Below are 21,137 nucleotides of genomic sequence, written 5' to 3'. Positions count from 1 at the left end.
TATAATAAACCATAATTTAGTTGCATTTAATGGTATCAACTGTATGTTGCAGTTCTTTACTCGGTGATGCATAAAGTTGTTTTATTACAGGATTAGAAGATAAGAATGTTTATCCAACAAGCAAGCTAATCTCATGAAACAAAACCATTCGAAAACATCTACTACCAGAAAAAACTTTAACCCACGGCTTTTAGTAGGAGAGACCAATATCGAAAGCTATAGACAAATGGGATTTAACACACAAATTCCAACATTTTGTAATATATACATGAGGTTAAGAACTAATTTGAAGAAAGAATAAACATAGCAAAAGTGAGTAACTGCAGGTAACTATAATATCAAATGAAAACACAATTAGTCCCAAAATCTTGTAATCCATGTTTACTAACTAACAGATGAATGTTATTATTATTATTATTATTTGGTAGTTGCAGTTTGCCTGCCATCTGGAATAGCAAAGAGAACAATGGGGTTTAAAGGTGTTATGAAAGGAACATCGCATCTGAAGTAGCCTTTCCTCTCCAATTGCAATATGTCTCCACCTTTCAGTATTCTCATATTCGAATCCCCAACACCCCAATCTCTTTCTTTGTATCCCTGTTCAACACTGGAATAAAATCCTCTCCTTTTTTCATCTGCATCAAAAACACACAATTAATTAATTAATTATAAGTAAGTTCCACATTTTCAGTCATGATAATGATAAGGGGCATTTATGTCTTTTCACACACACATACACACAAGATATGGATATGGTACAATTTATCACTTATCATACCTTCTTTTTCGTGATTAGGTATCCGAACTCCACTAGAGTTAATGGAACAAGCTCGTTAGTGTCAGGCAACCATGTGAGTTTCAGTTTCGCGGTCTTAAACGATCCCTCAAGATGCAAAACCCCGGTTAACTCGGTCACATTTCCGTTTTTGTCCTTGTTGATTTCTCTAACAATCGCATTTCCCCAGTCCATCAACGTAATTTCCTCGTTAGGGGATATGGCCTTGGCATCGGCTTGTTCTATCCAAATATTTTTGGTAAAAGTGATGGTTTTATCCCCTGCAGCAACGTATTTCTTGTGCTTTGGTATGACATGCACAAATGGCCTGTGGGGCCCATCTAATAAAGTCAACAAGACACGGTTCTCTTCAAGGATTGCAGTGTGTCTGGGGCAAACAGGGTCGATCATTTTTTTGTTAATGTTCTAGAGTTTGTCCCATTCCATGAGATTCAGATTCATTGATGCTCCCTGTGAAAAAAGAATATTAAGATATTGTTGTTACTTTTAGAAAATGAAAACGTAATGAAAGTAAATTAGATTGAATGATCTCCTTGATAACAGGAGAAGACTATAAATAGATACAATAAATACAACAAAGGAATGAGAAAATAGAAAATTACAGGAACAGCCCCTACACATATTAACTATGAGAAGTTGTATAGCTGTTATCCCCCCTCAAGCTGAGGGGCGGAGGGCCGAGCCGAAGCTTGTCTCGGAAGAACTCAAACTGACGCCGAGGAAGGCTTTTAGTGAAAATATCAGCAACTTGAAGCTTTGATGGTATGAACTTGGTGTGAAGTTTCCCGGAAGCAACGAGTTCTCGGACAAAGTGGTAATCTAAATCAATGTGCTTCATTCGCTTGTGAGCAATAGGATTTTGAGTGAGGAAGAGAGCACTCTGATTGTCACAGAGGAGTGTAGGTCGAACCGCTGGAAGAGTGTGAAGCTCGTGAAGCAAATGAGTGATCCAGATGATCTCAGCAGCGACATTGGCCATGGCACGATATTCGGATTCATAGCTGGATCGAGATACTGTGGGTTGTTTCTTGGCACTCCAAGAAACAAGGTTGCCACCCAAAAAAATCGAGTAGCCATAGGTTGACCGACGAGTCTCAACACACCGAGCCCAGTCCGCATCAGAATATCCAAGTAGGGAAGTGTTGGTGGGCTTAGAGAACGTCAAACCAAACGTAAGCGTGCCTTTAATGTAGCGGAGGATTCGTTTGACTTCTTGAAAGTGTTGATTGGTTGGAGCATGGAGGAATTGGCTGACTTGATTGACCGCATAGGAGATATCAGGTCGCGTTATGGTGAGATATTGCAGTGCCCCTACAATAGAGCGGTACTGAGTCGGATCCGAATATGGGTCACCCGTCGAGGAGAGGGTGACAGTTGGTGACAAGGGAGTGGGTGCCGGTTTGGCATCAAGCATCTTAGCGCGTTCAAGCACATCTTTGGCTTAGGAACAAACCATCATGTAGATAGGAGACCTCAAGACCAAAAAAGTAGTTAAGCTTTCCCAAGTCTTTGATGGCAAAGTGATTGTGAAGCTGAGTGATAAACTCTTTGAGCATCCCATCTTGATTTCCAGTTAAAATTAAATCATCAACATACACCAAAAGATACATGATACACCCGCCACGTGAAAAGATAAATAGAGAAGTATCGGCCCTGCTACAAGAAAAGCCGTTAGAAATTAAAAAGGTGCTTAGTCGATGAAACCATGCACGTGGGGCCTGTTTAAGGCCGTAAATTGCCTTATTCAACTTGCACACATAATTTGGGTGTTGAGGATCAACAAACCCAGGAGGTTGCTCAATGAATAAACACTCTGTGAGCTGCCCATGCAAGAATGCATTGTTAACATCCAGTTGATGTAAGGACCAGTTGTTAAGAACTGCAAGAGATAGAATGATCCGAACGGTGGAAGCTTTAACCACAGGGCTAAAAATGTGGGAGTAGTCTAGCCTAGGAGTTTGACTGAACCCTTGTGCAACAAGTCGTGCTTTGTGTCGTTCAATGGTGCCATCGGAATGGAACTTTGTGCGATACAGCCATTTGGACCCCACCACCTGGCGATTTAAAGGACGTGGAACTAGGGTCCAAGTGGTATTTTTATGAAGAGCATCAAGTTCACGTTTCATGGCGTCAACCCATTGAGGTTGTTTAAGGGCAGATTGCACATTTTTGGGGTCACTAGTAGCGAGCAAAGCAGTGTGTAATGGCTGGCTTGAAAGAGTGGAGAAGTCGGCGAAGTGGCGAGGCTTGAAAATTCCTGCCTTGGCACGAGTGGTCATAGGATGTGTGGGTGGCAGGGGTGGCGAAGGTGATGGTAAGGGAATAGTGTTGGGTGGAGTCACAGGATGTGGAGAGGAAGGGGATGACGAGCTTGAGGAGGAGTCGGTGATTGGGCTGGAGGCGTGGCTCGAAGTTGGGCTTGAGGGTGGCTCGGATGTGGGTTTGAAGAGTTGTTATCTGAGCATAGTTTGCATGGGGAGGAGTTGTCGATAGTGGCAGGGTGAATGGGAGAGATCGGGGTGCTTGGTTTTGACAGAGAAGTATGAGGGTTGTCAAGGAAGGTGCAAATCTCAAGGCTGGTGAGTGAACTGGGTTTAGTGTTAGCCATAAAGGGGAAGACACTTTCATCAAATCTTGCGTGTCGAGAAACATATATCCGAGATGAGATAGGATCAAGGCACCGATAACCCTTGTACATAGGGCTATAGCCAATGAAAACACACGGTATGCTTCGTGGAGCAAGTTTGTTTTCTGAGTAATCACGAAGATACGGGAAGACCCGACACCCAAATGCCCTAAATGTGGAGTAATTGGGTGGTGTGGAATGTACAATCTCAAATGGTGATTTTCCATCAAGAACTTTTGTGGGTAGACGGTTAATTATGTAAATTGCAGATGAAAAGGCATCAACCCAATAAGTTGAAGGCAGGTGGGCATTAAACATCATTGCCAAACCCGTTTCAACAATGTGTCAGTGTTTTCTTTCTGCCCGTCCATTTTGTTGCAGAGTATACGGGCACGAGGACCGATGTAAAGTACCATTTGCTTCAAATATGGACTTGACATGGTGATTAAAAAACTCAGTACCACCGTCACTTTGAAATATTTTGATTTTCCTTGAAAATTGAGTTTGTACCATATTGAGGAAACCCACTAATACACGTGAGAAATCAGATTTTGCCTTTAAGGGGTATAACCAAGAGAAGCGAGAATGGTCATCAACAAATATGACATAATATCGATAGTTGTCGTTTGAAGCAATAGGGGAAGGTCCCCATAGGTCACAATGAACAAGATCTAATAAATGTAAGGCACGAGCTTTATTTATGTCAAACGGTAAACGTTGACTTTTAGCAAGTTGACACGGGGAACATAAGCCCGGTTTAGGTAACAGTGCATTCACTACAAGATAACCAAGTTTTTGTAAAGATGTAATAACGTCAAAATTTGCATGACCCAAACGGGAATGCCACACTTCAAACGATGCTTGGGGTCGTGAATGAGACACAAATGCTTGATGACTTGGGTGGAGGACATAAAGACCATTCTCACAATTTCCTTTGGCTAGGACCTGTTTGGTGTGACGATCCTGAATAGAAAACGAAGGATAAGAAAGTAAGACATCCACCAAGTTATCTTTAGTGAGTTTACTGATAGACAAAAGGTTGTGAGTGAGATTCGGTACAACCAAGATATCATTCAAACGGAGATTATTATTGAGTATTGAGTGCCCTTTATGAGTGACAGGGAGAGACTTGCCATTACCAAAGGTAACAGATTCGGTACCTATGGTAGATGAAGCATCGGACACCGAGTGAGTGGTGGAAGTCATATGATCGGTTGCGCCGGAGTCAACGAACCAATCAGGAACCAGAGACGAGACATGGCATTGAGATAAGAGGGCAGTGGCTAGGTCATTGTCCTTCCCATCGATCCCAGCAACAAATTTCTTTAAATCGGGACAAGCATTGGCATAATGACCATTGGTGCGACACAGTTGACAATGGGGACTGCGTCTGCCACCCCGATTGCCACGACCACCGCGAGACCCTCCATTGTTACCACCACGATAGGGTCCATGACCCCCACGATTTCCGGGAGCAGTCGAAGCAGTCACAGGTGGTTCAAAATTGGCGTTGAATGCGATTGGGGGTGTAGCGGAGTGATGTAGAGCCCGGATGAATAGCTCGTGACTTTCAGCCCGAGCAAGCAAGTCTGCGAAGGGCGGAGCAGGCCTGATTGAGCGAACAGTAGTGGAGAAGGTCTCAAAGATGGGTCCGAGGCCGCACAAGAACCAGTGCAACTGATCATCTTCATCAACCGGAAACCCGATCGCAGCCAACTAATCGCACAGGGCTTTAAAGGCGCAACCAAACTTAGCAACTGTCTTGGTTCCTTTCTGGATTAAGCGAAGTTGGTCACGGAGATTATGGACCCGTTCAATCGATGAGTTACCATAAGCTTTTTCAAGTGCAACCCAGATTTGTCTAGCGGAAGTCAGACCCACGATAACAGTGATGGCTTCCTCCGATAAAGAGGCTTGAAGAATGATGATGCCGCGCTGATCGGTACTGCCCCAGGACGTGAATTCAGGGTTCACAACTAGTTTTTCTGCAACAGTAATGGTGCTGGGTGGACACGGGAGAGAGCCATCAACATGAGAGAATAAGTCTTGATAGGTTAAGATAGGGTGCATCTGATGCTTCCATAACAGGTAATTGGTAGAATTGAGTTTAACAGTTATCATGTGCATCAATGTGTTTAATGGGATTGATGCATCAGAAGAATTAGCCATGGAGGCGGAGGGAGGGAAGAACAAAAGAAGAAAAAAGAAGAAAAGACGGAAGAGAGAAGGGCAAGAAGAGGAAACAGGAGAGGATTAACGCTCTGATACCATGAAAGTAAATTAGATTGAATGATCTCCTTGATAACAGGAGAAGACTACAAATAGATACAATAAATACAACAAAGGAATAAGAAAATAGAAAATTACAAGAACAGCCCCTACACATATTAGCTATGAGAAGTTGTATAGCTGTTACGTAAGTTAATTGAAAACATCAAATTTTGTTAAAAAAAATTATATTGCAAATTTCCATTCCATTCAATGATTAAGGGGTGAAAAATTAACAAAACAGAAGGAAACTTTGTTTAGGATTGGTCCATTCCATTCCAACACGAAACAAACATTCCATTCCATTCCTTCTCAATTTCATCATTAAAAATAATAAAAAAAAAAAAAAAAAAAAAAAAAAAAAAAAAAAAAAACCTACCGAAACTAAGTTGGAATCGGATTACACCGATAGTAAGTCGGGTCCCTCATTGATCCATTGTTATCGGTTATGTCCAATTTTCCTCTTAAACAACATTCAACTCCCTTTTCCGTTCCAAGAACCATCTCGTTCCATAGCTTGAGGTTTTCATCGACACTTTGATTCTATTTTCTTCTCTCGCTCGTATCTCATCTGTTCTTTTGGGGTGTCGTCGACGTATGCTTTCCCTTCTTTAATCAACTTCTCAGCCATTTCCATGAGATTCGGAAAGTAATCGGAAGTATATGCGATTTTTTCATAGTTGATTCCTAATGTCGCGATATCTATTAAAATATTATCAACAAATTCGTTGCTTTCTTTTGCAGGATTTGTGTCATCAAACCTTAGGATTACTTTCCCGTTGTATTTCTGAGCAAAATATTGGTTCAATAAAGCGGCTTTCGCATGGCCTATGTGGAGATAGCCACTTGGTTCAGGTGCAAATCTCAACAAAACTTTTCCCATTTCAGCATATGGAAGATCCACTTCAGGGCGATTGGAATTAACAAGCTCCATCATTACCTTGTTCACCGAGATAAAAGAAAACAGAAGAACAGGAGTGTAGAAGAAGGGACGAACACAGGGGAATAACAGAAAACAGAGGAGAGAAAAAAAATTACTGCGAAATCTTATTAAAACTTGATTCGATCAATGAATTAAAAAGACAACGATTACATCTTATCTTATATATACTAATTAGAAGGAAACTTAGGCAACAAGATTTCTTAGACAACAAGGCAATAAGTTGGATTTCCTTATATAGGTTTTAGTATTCTAGTCTAATATAGTAATTTCTAAACTGCCCTTAATATAAAAAATCGTTGACTCATTAAAATATCCAACCATAATTAAATTCAAATCCCTTTAAAATCGGCCTCTAATATCAATATTTTTTGTTAATTTTTCAAAATTTCAACTTACTCTAATACAATTATACGAATTTAGGGATTACACAGATGTTTATACCATTTAATTTTTGAATTTCTTAATCATTACTATTGTATTTTTTTTTATATATTTCTGTTAATGTTTTTGAATTTCTTAATCATTACTGTTGTATTTTTTTTTTATATATTTCTGTTAATGTTTTTAAACATTGACCAGTTATTGCTATCCTTTTATATAAAGGGCCTTTCTTAAATCTTTTTAAACACGCACCAGTTATGTTATTTTTGTTCAAACAATGTCCATTATATATTTATATCAGTTTTATAAACTGTTTCCAGACTTCTTTTAATCCTTTTAAACACTGACCATTTATTTATATGTTTTATTTAAAGGACCATTTTTTGCTATTTCTCTAATATATAGGGACCACTTATGTTAATATTTTTAAACACTTACCGTTTATTGCTCTTTTTATATTTAAAGGATCATTTTGGTAAATCTATTTATACAGGTACCAGTTATGTTATTTTTGTTCAAACATGGACTATTATATCAGTTTATAAACTGTTTCTATTTCTGTTAATCTTGGATAAACACCGACTATTTATTACTATTTTTTATTTAAAGGACCATTATTTTTAATGTTTTTATATAGGCACCAAGTTTGTTAATTTTGGTCATAACAGGGATCATAAAATCATTTTTCTATACTGTTTCTATTTATATTAATCTTTTTAAACACTGGCAATTTATTGATCTTTTTATATTTAAAGAACAATTTTTGTAATCTTTTTATACAAGGACCAATTATGTTAATTTTGTACAACCGAGGATCATTATACCAGATTAAATTTAAAAGCTGTTTATATTTCTATTAATCATTTTGAACCAGGAACCTTTTTTCTATAACAATATACTTCCTTTTTTCAACAGTTATAACATCATTGTTTTCATTTTTTTTTTCCCTATTTTTGATTTTTTTTTATTTTTTATTTCTAACTTATTTCTTAGGGACCTTATATGTAAAATTTTACGTTATAATGACCTTATATTTCAAATCTTTAAGTTATAACACCCCACTTTCATTTTAACATGTAATGCCAATGTACTTTTATTTGTCTCCCACTTAAACAAAAAAAAAAAAAAAAAAAATCTTCTCATGATTAACAAACGTCAAAGATTCTGTACTGCTATTGTTTGTTCCTGTTGTGATGATTCCAATCAATGTTTATATTTGAAAACTAAAAACTCTCCTTATAAATATTTCTTTACATATGAGTAACTCCTTACGCTATTTCCCATTCATATGGTCCAAAAAGTTTGCATAATCTTTAACTACATATTCATAAACAAAGCATAAGTATTTAAACCTAATCAACTTCGAAACCTAAAAACCCAATCACATATTAATCAACTAGGTGTGAGACCCATGTATATTACATGGGTTTATTTAAAAAAATTATATATAAAATTTTAATAATTTGAAAAATTTGAATTTATAAGAAAAATAGGAAATCTTTTGAATTATTAAAATTAATGAGACTTTAATGTATTGGATATATTACATATATAAACATTTTCTAATAAATACCTTACATATATATTACCTTACATATTAAATATGAAATTTTAATTTAATAAAATGAAAAATACAATAATAAAATGACAAGTGTAAAATAGAAAATTTAAAAATGTTAGAAAATATCATGTGTCCAAATGAAGGAGAAGAGGACATGTAAAAAAGTAGATTCAATTCATCAAATTCAACATATTAATCATGCCAACACAAATTCAAACATACAGGGGATTACCCATGAAATGTATAACACAAAATTTCTTGAACATATTTTGAATTTGAATATGGATGCCGATGATTTAGCAGCTAATGTGATTAACATAAAAAATTGTTTCATATTATATATAACAACAAAAAACTACTAAAATAGAAGTAAAAGTGCAAAACCCGATAAATCAAAACTTACACAACTCTCTGGGTCAACAGAAGATTATCCGCCTTCCCCAACCTCCGTCCTCCGCCCACCGCCCACCGCCGGTAATTCCACATGCGTCGCAGCCGACTCCGTCGATTTCCACTCATCCTTTATGGTCATCAGTTAGTTCAATGGTTGTGTATTCATCTCCAATGGTTCCAATCTCATTTATGCCGACTGTCATCTTTTCAATTTCTCCGGTGTCTAGTAATTTTTTCTCTAATTTCTCCGTTGGACGATTTTTGATTTCTAGGGTATATGAAGGGCGAACAGTAACATATATATATTTTTTTTGACATTTTTTGGCCATTTAAAAGCTAAGCCAAACACCGGTAGAGTTGTAAAAATCTGAATAAAAAATATAAATTTTATTTCTATTTCCAACAACAAAATCATGTACGACATAAGGCTTCATCTTCATTTTGGCATCAGGTTGAGCTTCTTATATAAGGCATCCATATCATTTTAAAAAGAAAATTACTTGAAAGCAAAGTACTTCAATGTCGAATTCACTTATTGTTGTCCATTAGAGAGTCAAGAACCAAGACAAAATCGAGCGTTAAAACTAAGGCTAAGTATAAGTCAGAGGTAAAAGTTGGTCAAGAACATAGTCAAGAATATACTAGTAGTGATCTAAAAAACCCCTAGTAATGTTTGTACTAATATAAAACTTCTTAAACTTAAAGAAATATCTTTTTCCATGAGTTGTTTATATTACACCACCAAAACAAAATTGTTTACAACATACTTAAAACCAACACACTGAAATATAAATCACCAGTGTCTATCCATGACCAATTATCAACCCACCACAAAGCACTTTGCTCATGGTCCATCGGTTGTAAGGTCTTGATCGGGGGATTCTACATAAAATAATAAATAAAGGTTAATGATATCATATTCCCCTATATCATGTTAAAGAAAAAGAAAATTGGTAATTAAAACGCCTACCACACTAAAATTAAGTGTGCGTACACATTTGGCCAAACGCCTAAAGTACGCACACACATTTGACATGAAACCACTCGCAGGATCACACCCCCTATGGTGATACCCGAGGGTCCTAAAGTATGGAAAAGTTTCCATGAACCAAATCTATAAGATTAAGATGTTAACTAATTAGCAAACATAATTATCTTCATATAATAGTTTTGCCTAAAAGTACAATATTTTCACCTTAAAGGGATGCATAAATCCATGCATGGTATGGAAGGTCTAACTGGTTCTTGGGCAGGTAGGCTCAGATGCTCCTCGATTTTATAATAGACGATGGACAATTGTATGTATGTGTAATCCCAACTTACTTGTATCCAAGGATATCTGTTTCACCAATTTCCATTTTATAAATATTATATCAAATATGAAATCATAATTTTAATGTTAGTTAATTGTTACCTTGGCCAAAATCTAATACGAGTGTAAGGTATTCGTCTTATACCGATTGCCAATGGTATCTACAACAAAATCACCGCTCTAACATATACACCATGGACACTCGGATATCGTCTTCATTGGATAAGTCATTACATGAGTTATTGAAGAAATGTTGTAATTCGGTAACTTGCAAAAGGAAACACGTGATGCCTGAACTGTGCAGACGACAAATGAGCAGGAAAATACTCCCCGAACTACAAGTCGGTAACAATACAGAAAACTCTAAAAAAGAGTTGATAGTCGTCTATTGAAGTAGAAACTTGTTAACATTAGGTCTAGATAGGTCACTACCTCCTTGCATAACAAGTAATGACATAGTAATGGGTGACATTTTACACCCATCGACACATCGAACTACCGTTTAAAATAGGACGCCCTGAAAAGCGTCACCCTTATTGGTGTAGGGTTAAACCTAGCCTTTATTTCCCGACCCAATTCAGGTTTGTAGTTTGTAGTGCCAACCGCTTCATATGTACCGCAATGTTGCAAAAATATTAAATTAGCATATTGTTGTGGACTTGTTCTACGGACTTCAGATTAGTTCTACGTATTCCGAAATGTTCCAAAATTGGTTTTCTAGGTTTTTACTTATACCAATTGTTCCTAATACATATATTAATCACACAAAAAACCTAAATACCACCTACATCTACTTTAAACGAAATATTTCCTCTAAAAGAGTACTAACAACACTTTCTCTGGCTCTTCACTATCAGAAGACATCCTTCATAAAATCGTAATTCCGAAATATGGTTTCGTATAACTCTGTAACATCCGATAAAGAATCATGTTTGTCCGAAATGAAACATCCGATGAAGAATCATGTTAGTCCGAAATGCGGTTATGGAGTGATTATACGTAACAAATATAGCTGGAAGTTAATTTCCCACAAAAAAAGAACCATTGCAACTTTTGGAAACAATTGCTTTTTCCCTCCAAAAATAACAAAATATAATTTTTTGGTGCCTTTATAAGATAGATATTTTTGGTGATTGCATATGTTATTCTTTTATAACATTACGCTGCAAAAATATGGTCTCAAAGAACAAAAAACGAAAGCAGGGTGTTTCTGTAGTTTGATCTTGGATTTTGCATGAAATCCATTTTTTTTCTCGGATTATCCAAAGATGTGTGTAACCCCATGCAACATGACCGAACTATATATTTCGGAAAGTGGTTATAACGCGATCCTAAATTATCCAAGTTGTGTATTGATATTATGTCCAAAAATCGAACACATCGGTGCATAAGTGTCCGAAAAAAATGATTTTCTTTAAATATAAAATATGATTTTCACCGACTATTGAAAACATGGAAATTGGAATATTTTAATATCCATAGATGTAATATTCATAGCTTGGAAACGATATATATATATATATATATATATATATATATATATATATATATATATATATATATATATATATATATATATATATATATATATATATATATATATATATATATATATATATATATAACATGTCCAAATCAGAGTTAAATAAGTGGGAAAACAAACTTTTAGTGGATTTATATATTAAGGAGTTCCGAACCATCTAGTTGAATGATAGGAATCCAATACGCACACCCATGGACACAGTTCACAAGTGGGACACGTGTAAACGGATTAATTAGCCATTTAATTTCCAATTATTTTGTTGTGGTTTCAAGTTGAAATTCCACTACTATTAATTGAGAGCATGCAAGGTTAATCAGATACGTTAGTTGAGTAGTTGTTGTACCCTGGAAAACATTCCCAATGCATGTAAACAAATTTGTTTCAAGGGAAGCATGTCAAACACGAGTCTCAACCCTTTCATTCTAACCAGTTAAATGATGCATGTTACATGTTTTACATATTTGAAAATATAATATAATTACCTGATTCTTTATTATACATTTAATTAAATATCTATAATAAAATAGGCTGCAGGAGATGATATAATAATAATACTTATTATACTTATACATCTCTCCTTTAGAAGAATAGCCCGACTCCAAAATGCCTTATTTCTCATGAACTAAAGGACTGTAAATGGGATACCACATGTTGCTTGTTACATATTCAACAATCTCTTCCTGCATTCATAAATAGCAATGTACTTATATTAATTTACCGATAACAACAAATTATTTTATTTTATTTTTTACACGTAATAAAATGTACTTATATATATATTTTTAATTTGATACCAATATGCGCAATATATTTTATTTGTTACATATTGTTATTTTTTTTGTTGTACGGAAATGTAAAAAAAAAAAGAGGTTAAAAAATGATACCTTTGACATGTGTGCAAGCTCTCTCGGTCCCACCTCACCATGCCCTTCCGCCAGTTCCTCAGCAACAGCTGCCCGAACCACGGCTGCCCCAACTTCAGCAGTAATATGTCGAATACTGCAAATATAAACCACTAATATGTCTAAAATACCCTTCCTTCCTTCCTTCAGTCAACTCAAAAACAAAGAAATCTCTACCCTTTAGAAAAATGTTTTGACTATTTATTAAATGTCTACAATACCCTTCAGCAAAGACAAAGTAGAGAAATTATACTTGTAACAACCTTTAACTGACAAAAAAATCATGTCTACCCTTCAATAAAGACAAAATATATATATAGAACCCATGTGTTACCCTTCAAAAAATTCGTTAAATGTCTAAAATACCCTTCCTTACAAAAATAGAGAGAGACATCATGATTGTACCTATCGATAGATGGATAAAGTCTGCCCATCTGAATTTCTTCTTCTGTCATATAAGAAGCAAGACTGTAAAGAAAGAAGAAAATTATATTATAATATAACAAATATTATGCTACCATTACTTTTAATTCCAGAAAATTCATAAAAGATGAAATATAAACCTATATTATTTATTTTTAATTTTTAAATTACCATTCAGAAGCGGCTTGTAACATTCCATCGGATATAATATGAGCACCGGATAACAGAGATCCCAAACCAACCCTGTATGTATAGGCAAAAGATATTGAACAAATATAATATAATAAATTAAATATAGAACATATTTTTATAACAACATTATTAAAATAACTAAATGAGCACTCACCCGGGGAAGAGGTACATGTTATTTGCTTGATTCACATGACCTATTTTCCCATTTCCTGCAAGTGTTATAATTTATAATAATGCTGTAAGAAACAATTAAGCAAAAAAAAAAAGGTGGAATAATTTCAAATTATATTGATAGATAAAATATGAAAATAATGAAAGTTTAAGAAATAATAATACCAAGATCAACATGCTCAAAAGGGCTTCCACTTCCAAAAACTATATTTTCACCCGCATACTTGAAAGCATCGACAGCAGTGCATTCAGCTGTTTCATGAGTTATAAATCATTATTAGAAAATCTGTTGGTTGATTAGAGGATGAATCTAAGGGACCTGTTTGGTTCATGGAATTTAACGCAACTGGAATTAGAGATTCCATTCCATGGTTGCCAAATCCTTCAAATTCAGGGTTTTAACGGTCTCCACCATTCGTAGAGGAATTTGAACTCTTCCTTTATTTTTATTTTTTTTGTTAAAAGACCGAAATAGCCTCGCAGTATATGTTGAAATTTTATTAAAAATAGAAAATTCACTAAGAGCGTGTTTGCTTCACAGATTCAAAGGGAATCTGACAGAATTGGAATTCATGATTCCTTTCCATGGTTTGTTTGGTTGACAAAAGGAAAGAATTCAGTTCCATCAAATTCCTTCAATGTTTGATGGATTTCACCATTCCTAGGCTGGGTGGAAGGAATTCAATTTCATTCTTAATTTTTATTTTTCCAAATGACCAAAATACCCTCATTGTCCTTCAAAAACATTATGCGAAAAATGGATTCAGAAAGACAAACCATTCAAAGTTGGATTCGACATGGCGAAAATAGCAGGTTTAGTGGAATCCGAGTCTCGCATGGCTCTAAGCACCTTTTTTTATATACAACAACAAAAAGATAAAAGGCTCATGAGTGAATGCAACCAAAAAAAAAAAACTAATTTGCAATAAAATTATCTCATATTCTGGTAATTAGATATCTCAGGACAATGTGTAGAAATATTTCTATAAAGTTAAGGGCAAATCACAGAAAAACAATTATATTTTAAGCAATTTTGAGGTTTAATCACTTAATACTTTATTTTTTCCAATGAAACCATAAAAGCTTAAGATATTTTTCAAATTAATTATTTTAACCTGATATAACATAACATGCTAAAATGGTTAATTTGGAAAACTACCAGTGAAATCTGATATATGTCAAAATGGTTAATATGGAAAAATGTCTTTTTATTTATGGTTTGATTGGAAAAAAATACCGGATACTAGTTGTTAAACCGCAAAAATTTACCAAAATATGATAAGTATTTTGTGTAATCTAGTCTACAATTAATGAAAAATTATACTTATTAAACCAAAAAAAGAATACATACATGCTCATTGAAAACACCTCCAACTCCAGATAAACCAAGAAGAACATGAGGTTTGACCTTTTTGACCTGCAAAACACCATAAAATTGGCATCCCCATTTGCAAAGTATATAACTTTTTTTTTTTCTTTTCAAAAAAGTTTTTCATATAATTAACTAAAAAAAACACAATTATTCCAAAAATAGATGTAACGTACCACTTCAAGAAGATCAGATCCCTCATGGAGACCTAAACTTTCAACCTCTCCAATATCTTTGGCAAATGGTGCAGCTGCTGAGTCAATACAACCTCTCTCCTTTGTGATCAAACCCTGCATCCAAAAAAATTTTAAAACTTTATATTCATAATAGCAACGCACTTACGTTTCCCCTTTTTATTTTCTATTCAAACTATTAGTTCACTGAAAAATAATAGAAACAGAATAAGATGGTAAGTTGGACGAGGGCATTTTCGTAAAATCATACGTCTTTATCAAGTAGGAAAAATTGAGGTTTTGCTTCTGATCCTGCCATCCTTGCAGCCGCCTGATAGGCCACTTTAAGAACACCAAGCCCTGCACTGAAAACCATACAGAATGTAAGTTAAAGTTCATAATATATATATATATATATATATATATATATATATATATATATATATATATATATATATATATATATATAAGGAGAAATGAGGGTGTGAAGTACCTTCCAGCACCAACAACGACAATTTTTTGGTTTGCAAAGTCTGATAAAGGGCGACCTTGTGCCCTAACAGTTCCAAGTAATCCAGCCAATGCAACACCAGCAGTTCCCTGCAAAGAAGAACAAGTGGAGGAATCACCCATTCCATTCCATCATTCCATCAGGCAAAACAAACATGAATTTTTTTTTTCGTTCCGGTGGAATGAACCATTCCATTCCTTCCTTGACTCCATCATACCAAACAATAACTTGATGTTTCAAATCAAGGAGCATAAGCATTAGACAGATTCTAACCTGTATGTCATCATTGAACATGCAGATCTTCTTCCGGTATCTTTCAAGAGTTTCAAAAGCCCACTTGAATTGAAAGTCTTCAAACTAATTTAACATGGACAATCATAAAAGATTTCATATAAATTCAACATACATAAATAACCAAACACTTGAAAGTTTTTTTTTTTTTTTTTTTTTTTTTTTTTTAAATGAACCTGGACAATAGCCTTTGGCCAACGTGCATGAAGAGCTTCCATTAATTCATCCACTACTGATATATATTCATCCCCTTCTAATCTAGGTTGTCGTAGTCCTATATCTGTCAAAGTAAATATAGTTAAAAAAGAAATCATTTAATTAAAATAATATTAACTTGTGGGTAAAGTTAAAGATGCTATACAATGAGTTTGTGTACACTTATCCACTTACAAAGGGGATTATCTAGTAGCTGTTGATTGTTAGTTCCAACATCAAGCATGATAGGAAGGATCTGCAATGCAGACCAAATGTATTAGTGAGAATGTACACCACGTTTTCGTTTGGTTCATAGAATATTATTTGAGGAGATGAATCCATTAAAAGGAATTGGAATTTGAAGGAATTGTAATTTGTCACATGTTTAGTTGACAAAAACTGGAATGGAATGGAATTCAATTTCATTCTTTTGCTTGGTTCATATATAAATGAAACTTTTTTTTGTTAATGTTTACTTACTGAAATATATATCAAATGAAAGAAATGGGATTGAATTCCATCCATTTGGCAACCAAAAAGGTCTCATAATGGAATCTTATATTCCTATTCTGTCCAATTTCATTCACAAACCAAACACTCCATTAAACATCTTATAATTTCTTTTCACACGGGAGTGTCAAAGGGAATGTGTTTGATCAAGTAGTATAGCATATAAATTGAAGTTGTGATTTAAAAAAAAAAAAAAAAAGAAGCATACTCTTTGAGGATTGATACCAGCAGCAGCAACATACATATCGAGCTTTCCAATAGGTATGGCCATTCCCTGAACCCCAAGATCACCAAGCCCAAGAATACGGCTGCCATCTGTAAGAACTACCATGTCTACCTGAAATTTTTACAATAATTTACTTATATCTAAATTGGTTTATGAATAAAAATAATTAGAATGAAAATGCTTGATGTAACAAGTTATGATAGTTTAGCACATTCTTTGTATACAGAGAGCATATTGTGAAAAAACTTTATGTTTTAATTAATAACATAATAAGAGCCAATACCTACAAAATTCACACAAAGGGTTTTTGATTAATTCACAGAATTTGTTACAAGTTTGAATTATACAGTATACACCAACTCATTAAATAAACATAAACTTAATTAGAGTAGTTGGGTAGGAATGGAAAATAAAAGATCAAAGGAAGTGGTTGAATGCAAGAAAGAGTAACGTACTTTTGTTAATTTGTTAATTATAGCATCCTATTTTCACTTCTTCCTATTACAACATTAATTTTGAAAAATCTACCTAATTCTAGCAATGTCATCCAAATACAAAGCAAAGTTGAATGCTATAAATGGGTAGATTTTGCAAAGTAGAATGTCTTCATAAGAAGAAATTTAAAAGTACCATGCTATAACTAGGTATATTTGTTAAAGTAAAATGACTTAATACGAAAAAACAGAAATTACAATGTTGTAATAGAAAGAAATGAAAGTACATTGCTATTTATTTCTTTTAAAAAAATTGGGAATATTATGAAACCTGCTTAGATGGCCAGTTATAGATCATGGACATCATCTCTCCCTTATCTTTTGCACTGAAGTACATGCCACGTGGGCGTCTAAACAATCCTGAATAGTTTTGACACACCAAACCAACTGTTGGAGTGTATATTATAGGAGCAAAATCTTTGATGTTATCAATAAGTACCTGTAAAGTACACAATTAGATTACTTTAAATTATTATGATGTTCAATAGCGTAAGTTATTTATTAAAATACTTACTCGGTAATATAATGTCTCGTTTCTGTCATGTAGTCTATTTAAGATTCTCCATTTTGCCAATGATACAACACTCTGAGGTTGACCTTTTGTATTATGCTCCAATGAATGATATGATTCCACTAACAACAAAATTTGGGAAAAAGAATGAGTTAATAGCTTTAGTAACATTTCCATAACTGATAGATTTTGGAAAAACTGACACCACAAAATAGGAAAAAAGAAGTCATAAAATCCTGTGTATAAACAATAGAAGTGTAGAACTCACTAAAACGATCATATTGCTGATCAAATGATATGACGCGAGGTGGGAGAAGACCACGGAGTCCAAGTCTATCTCTTTCTGTCATGGGAAATCCAGTATCCTGCTCTTGGAGAATAAGAATGAGTAAAACACAATTGAAACTAATCAGTTATCATGTTTGAACACTTAATTTTGAAAAACTTCAGATGGAATGATCAATTGGTGATAAACAGATGTCAGTTCAATGTCATAAGTTCACCACATTCAGAACTAAAATACTTCAAAACGTAGAGCTCTCATAAATTACAGACTACTGTAACTTAAGCCTACTAGGATTGAAAATAGCATGGTTTTTGAGCAAGTTTAACGAATCTAAATCAACTATAAAGTTAAAATCACTTTTAACTTAAGAAACAAGCTAGAAAAACACGATCCTCCAAACATATGTTCAGTTCAATATCACAAGTTCACCACATTTAGAACTAAAATACTTCATTAAAGCTCTAATATATTACAAACTACTTGCGATTTAAACCTACTAGTACTTTGAATCAAAAACAAAAATATGTTTTTTTCACTTTCAATCCGTTTATAACAGCAACTAACCTTGTTAAACCACGGATCATGGAGAATATCGGATCCACGCTTGTGAACAATACTAGGAGCAGGGATCGGAGTTGACGACGCGCAAATCGATAACCTCCGTGATTGCCGGAGATTCAACGCCGCCGCAGCAGCAGATCGAGCCACCGTTCTCCTCCACATTTCCCTGAATTTAACAATACCACTTCTCACAGAGTATAGCGTGGTTTGTATGCATATAGATACAGATAATCTGTATGTATTGTAATAGGTTGATCGTCTGAAACAAGAGTTGCAGTTGAAAGTTAAAAGTTGAAACTGTGCAAGAGTTGAGAACGGAGGGAGTGAGACTGACCGAGATTTACGGGCAGGGGAATAAGAGGACGTTTGTGCAAGAATTTCTGAATTCAGATTCGGGCAAGATGTATTATTGATTTAAACTGCCCGAAGAATGATGACGTGGTCTTTTGGCGGCCAAGGGTATTCTTGGGATTTCACGTTCTCGATTTGTTTGGCCACATTAAGCTATTTCTTTACAAGTCAACTTTGGTTTTTAGAGAAAATTTAGTTGTAAAGGATAATGAAAATTGATGTTTTGATTGATTTATTTTATTTTTGGACAAGTTTTATTATGTATGAGATAAATATATTCAAAATCAAATTTTATTCTAAGGACTTGGGGCATATTTTAACAATAATCTTTTAAGAGTTTATATTATAACTTTTTTTTTCAAATAAAAAGATCCAATTAATAAATAAGATATTCATTACTGATTGATTGAAAATAAAGTTATAACATATCTATATCGAATTTATGGTTCATTTTATGAATTATGAATCAATCTTCCCACCATGAAAGCACCTCCAAGAGGGTATTGGTCTAAAGAAAATAGGTAACATATTTATAATACAAAGACTTGTCAACAACTCATCATTTTTATGCTAATTGTTATATAAGATAAAAGGAATATATATTTTCTAATATGAACTTCTAAGTTATCATCAATAGTCAAAGGGGCAGATTATCATCAATAGTCAAAAGGGCAAATTACATGTAAATTTAATGTATTTTAGTTCATTTTATTCAAATTATAGATATTTTCAAAGTTAATATTTAAAACACACTATCTACTGACAATAGAATAAGAAGGCTAATAATATAAAATGATGTTTTTACAATGAAATGTAATTAGAATGTTAGAAAATTGGGTAGAAGAACAAAAATTGATAAACAAGATTTTGGATTGTAGAAAACATAATATTAATAAACAAGAATTGGTATCGTCCTTCATACGAATATGAGACAAAAGGTAGGAAATTTGGTGGGGATAATATTTTCTACAAGGATGTGTGGGTAAGGAATGTTCCTCATAAGACAATGTTTCATAGATTGTATAATTTGAAAAAAAAAATCGTTATATTCCAGATCGGTGGCATAATAATGTGTGGGTATGGAAGTGGATGAGAAATTAGAACGGTGAGGCTGAAAACAATCAATGTATAGAACTTGAATTGGTAGTTCATCAAAGTTCAACTTTCAGTTAAGAAGGGAGAGCATAGTTGGGAGATGGACAATACAAGTTTGTTGTGAGGGTGGCATTATTATTATTATTATTATTATTATTATTATTATTAGTTTATAACCCGTGAGAATCATGGTTATAAAATTAATTAATTTTTCATATTAAAAAATCAAAATTATTAATCAATTATTTTAAACTAGTTGTGAGACCCGTATAATATACGGGTTGATTAAAACAAAATGTTAAGTACGCACGATTAAATAGAAATTTTATTTGAATTTGAAATTGAAATAAGTGAAAATTATGAGAAAAAAACATGCAAAGAATAAATTAATTAAAATTATGTGTTTACTGTGTACTAAACGGGTTAATTATAACACAATATTAAACATAAAGGTTTAAACTGTAAATTTATTTGGAATTGAATTTGAAATTTAAAATTTAATAGTCATTATGGTAGGTTTAATTTATGGAAAGTAAATTAATGATATATTGAAAATGAAAATTAAAATAATGACAAGTGGAAAATAAATATATTTCAAATTATGACAAAATGACATGTGGCTAATCTTATGAGAGAAGGACATATGGCAAAGTCATTTTCATTTATTAGAGTAGATAAATTATTACTTAAGAGATTTTTTTTAGTTATATAAAATTATAATCGTTGATTTAAATAAATACTTGAAATTATATCACATTCTAATCTGTATTAATTTTATTTTATTATTTAATCTAATGTTATTAAGTTAATATAATTAGAGTGAGAAAATTTAAAATGGAGAATCAATCATTAATTTAATGTAATTAGAATGAGAAATTTAAAATTTGAAATTTGAAATTTGAAATTTGAAATGGATAATTAATAGATTGATATATGGCATGATAAATGAGATATAATATTAATAATGTAACGTCCCGTTTATTTAAATAAATTAATAAATGTAAGTCCCAGAGTAATTTGTGAAGGATTTTAAAAGTTGGGGGTTAAAAGTAT

The 21,137-nt window shown here is 33.7% G+C and overlaps 2 protein-coding genes and 1 long non-coding RNA gene across 4 annotated transcripts; 1 reads left to right on the top strand and 2 right to left on the bottom strand.

Moving 5' to 3' along the window:
- Positions 1–304: 304 nt before the first annotated feature.
- Positions 305–1,255, bottom strand: LOC111916890 (glutamate--tRNA ligase, cytoplasmic). The gene is given in 3 exon segments (XM_023912547.3): positions 305–578; positions 581–635; positions 779–1,255. Coding segments are annotated over 3 exon segments (624 nt in total). The 5' UTR covers positions 1,187–1,255; the 3' UTR covers positions 305–417.
- A 4,602-nt stretch (positions 1,256–5,857) lies between these two features.
- LOC128132707 (uncharacterized) lies at positions 5,858–6,787 on the top strand. The gene is made up of 2 exons (XR_008231150.1): positions 5,858–6,349; positions 6,435–6,787. It is a non-coding gene; the product is annotated as an uncharacterized LOC128132707 (long non-coding RNA).
- A 5,429-nt stretch (positions 6,788–12,216) lies between these two features.
- On the bottom strand, positions 12,217–19,107 carry LOC111916924 (NAD-dependent malic enzyme 59 kDa isoform, mitochondrial). 2 transcript variants are annotated; one of them, XM_052769607.1, is made up of 20 exons: positions 18,973–19,107; positions 18,642–18,897; positions 18,060–18,156; positions 17,795–17,913; positions 17,552–17,719; positions 16,769–16,897; positions 16,246–16,306; positions 16,032–16,135; positions 15,838–15,921; positions 15,547–15,653; positions 15,325–15,418; positions 15,057–15,170; positions 14,863–14,928; positions 14,289–14,361; positions 13,677–13,763; positions 13,495–13,549; positions 13,320–13,391; positions 13,131–13,193; positions 12,708–12,822; positions 12,217–12,503 (listed from the first exon to the last, which is right to left on the bottom strand). In XM_052769607.1, the coding sequence occupies exons 2-20, from the start codon at positions 18,798–18,800 to the stop codon at positions 12,432–12,434; spliced, it is 1,839 nt and encodes a 612-aa protein (XP_052625567.1). In that variant the 5' UTR covers positions 18,801–18,897; positions 18,973–19,107; the 3' UTR covers positions 12,217–12,431. The 2 variants fall into 2 exon arrangements, with proteins under 2 accessions (XP_052625567.1, XP_052625566.1); XM_052769606.1 differs by lacking the exon at positions 18,973–19,107 and having other exon boundaries at positions 18,642–18,957.
- Between the last annotated feature and the right edge of the window lie 2,030 nt (positions 19,108–21,137).

Source organism: Lactuca sativa, chromosome 3 (genome assembly GCF_002870075.4).
Source record: "Lactuca sativa cultivar Salinas chromosome 3, Lsat_Salinas_v11, whole genome shotgun sequence".
NCBI lineage: Eukaryota > Viridiplantae > Streptophyta > Magnoliopsida > Asterales > Asteraceae > Lactuca > Lactuca sativa.
Note: the sequence above shows the minus strand (reverse complement) of the source record. Positions and strands in the feature narration are given on the sequence as shown.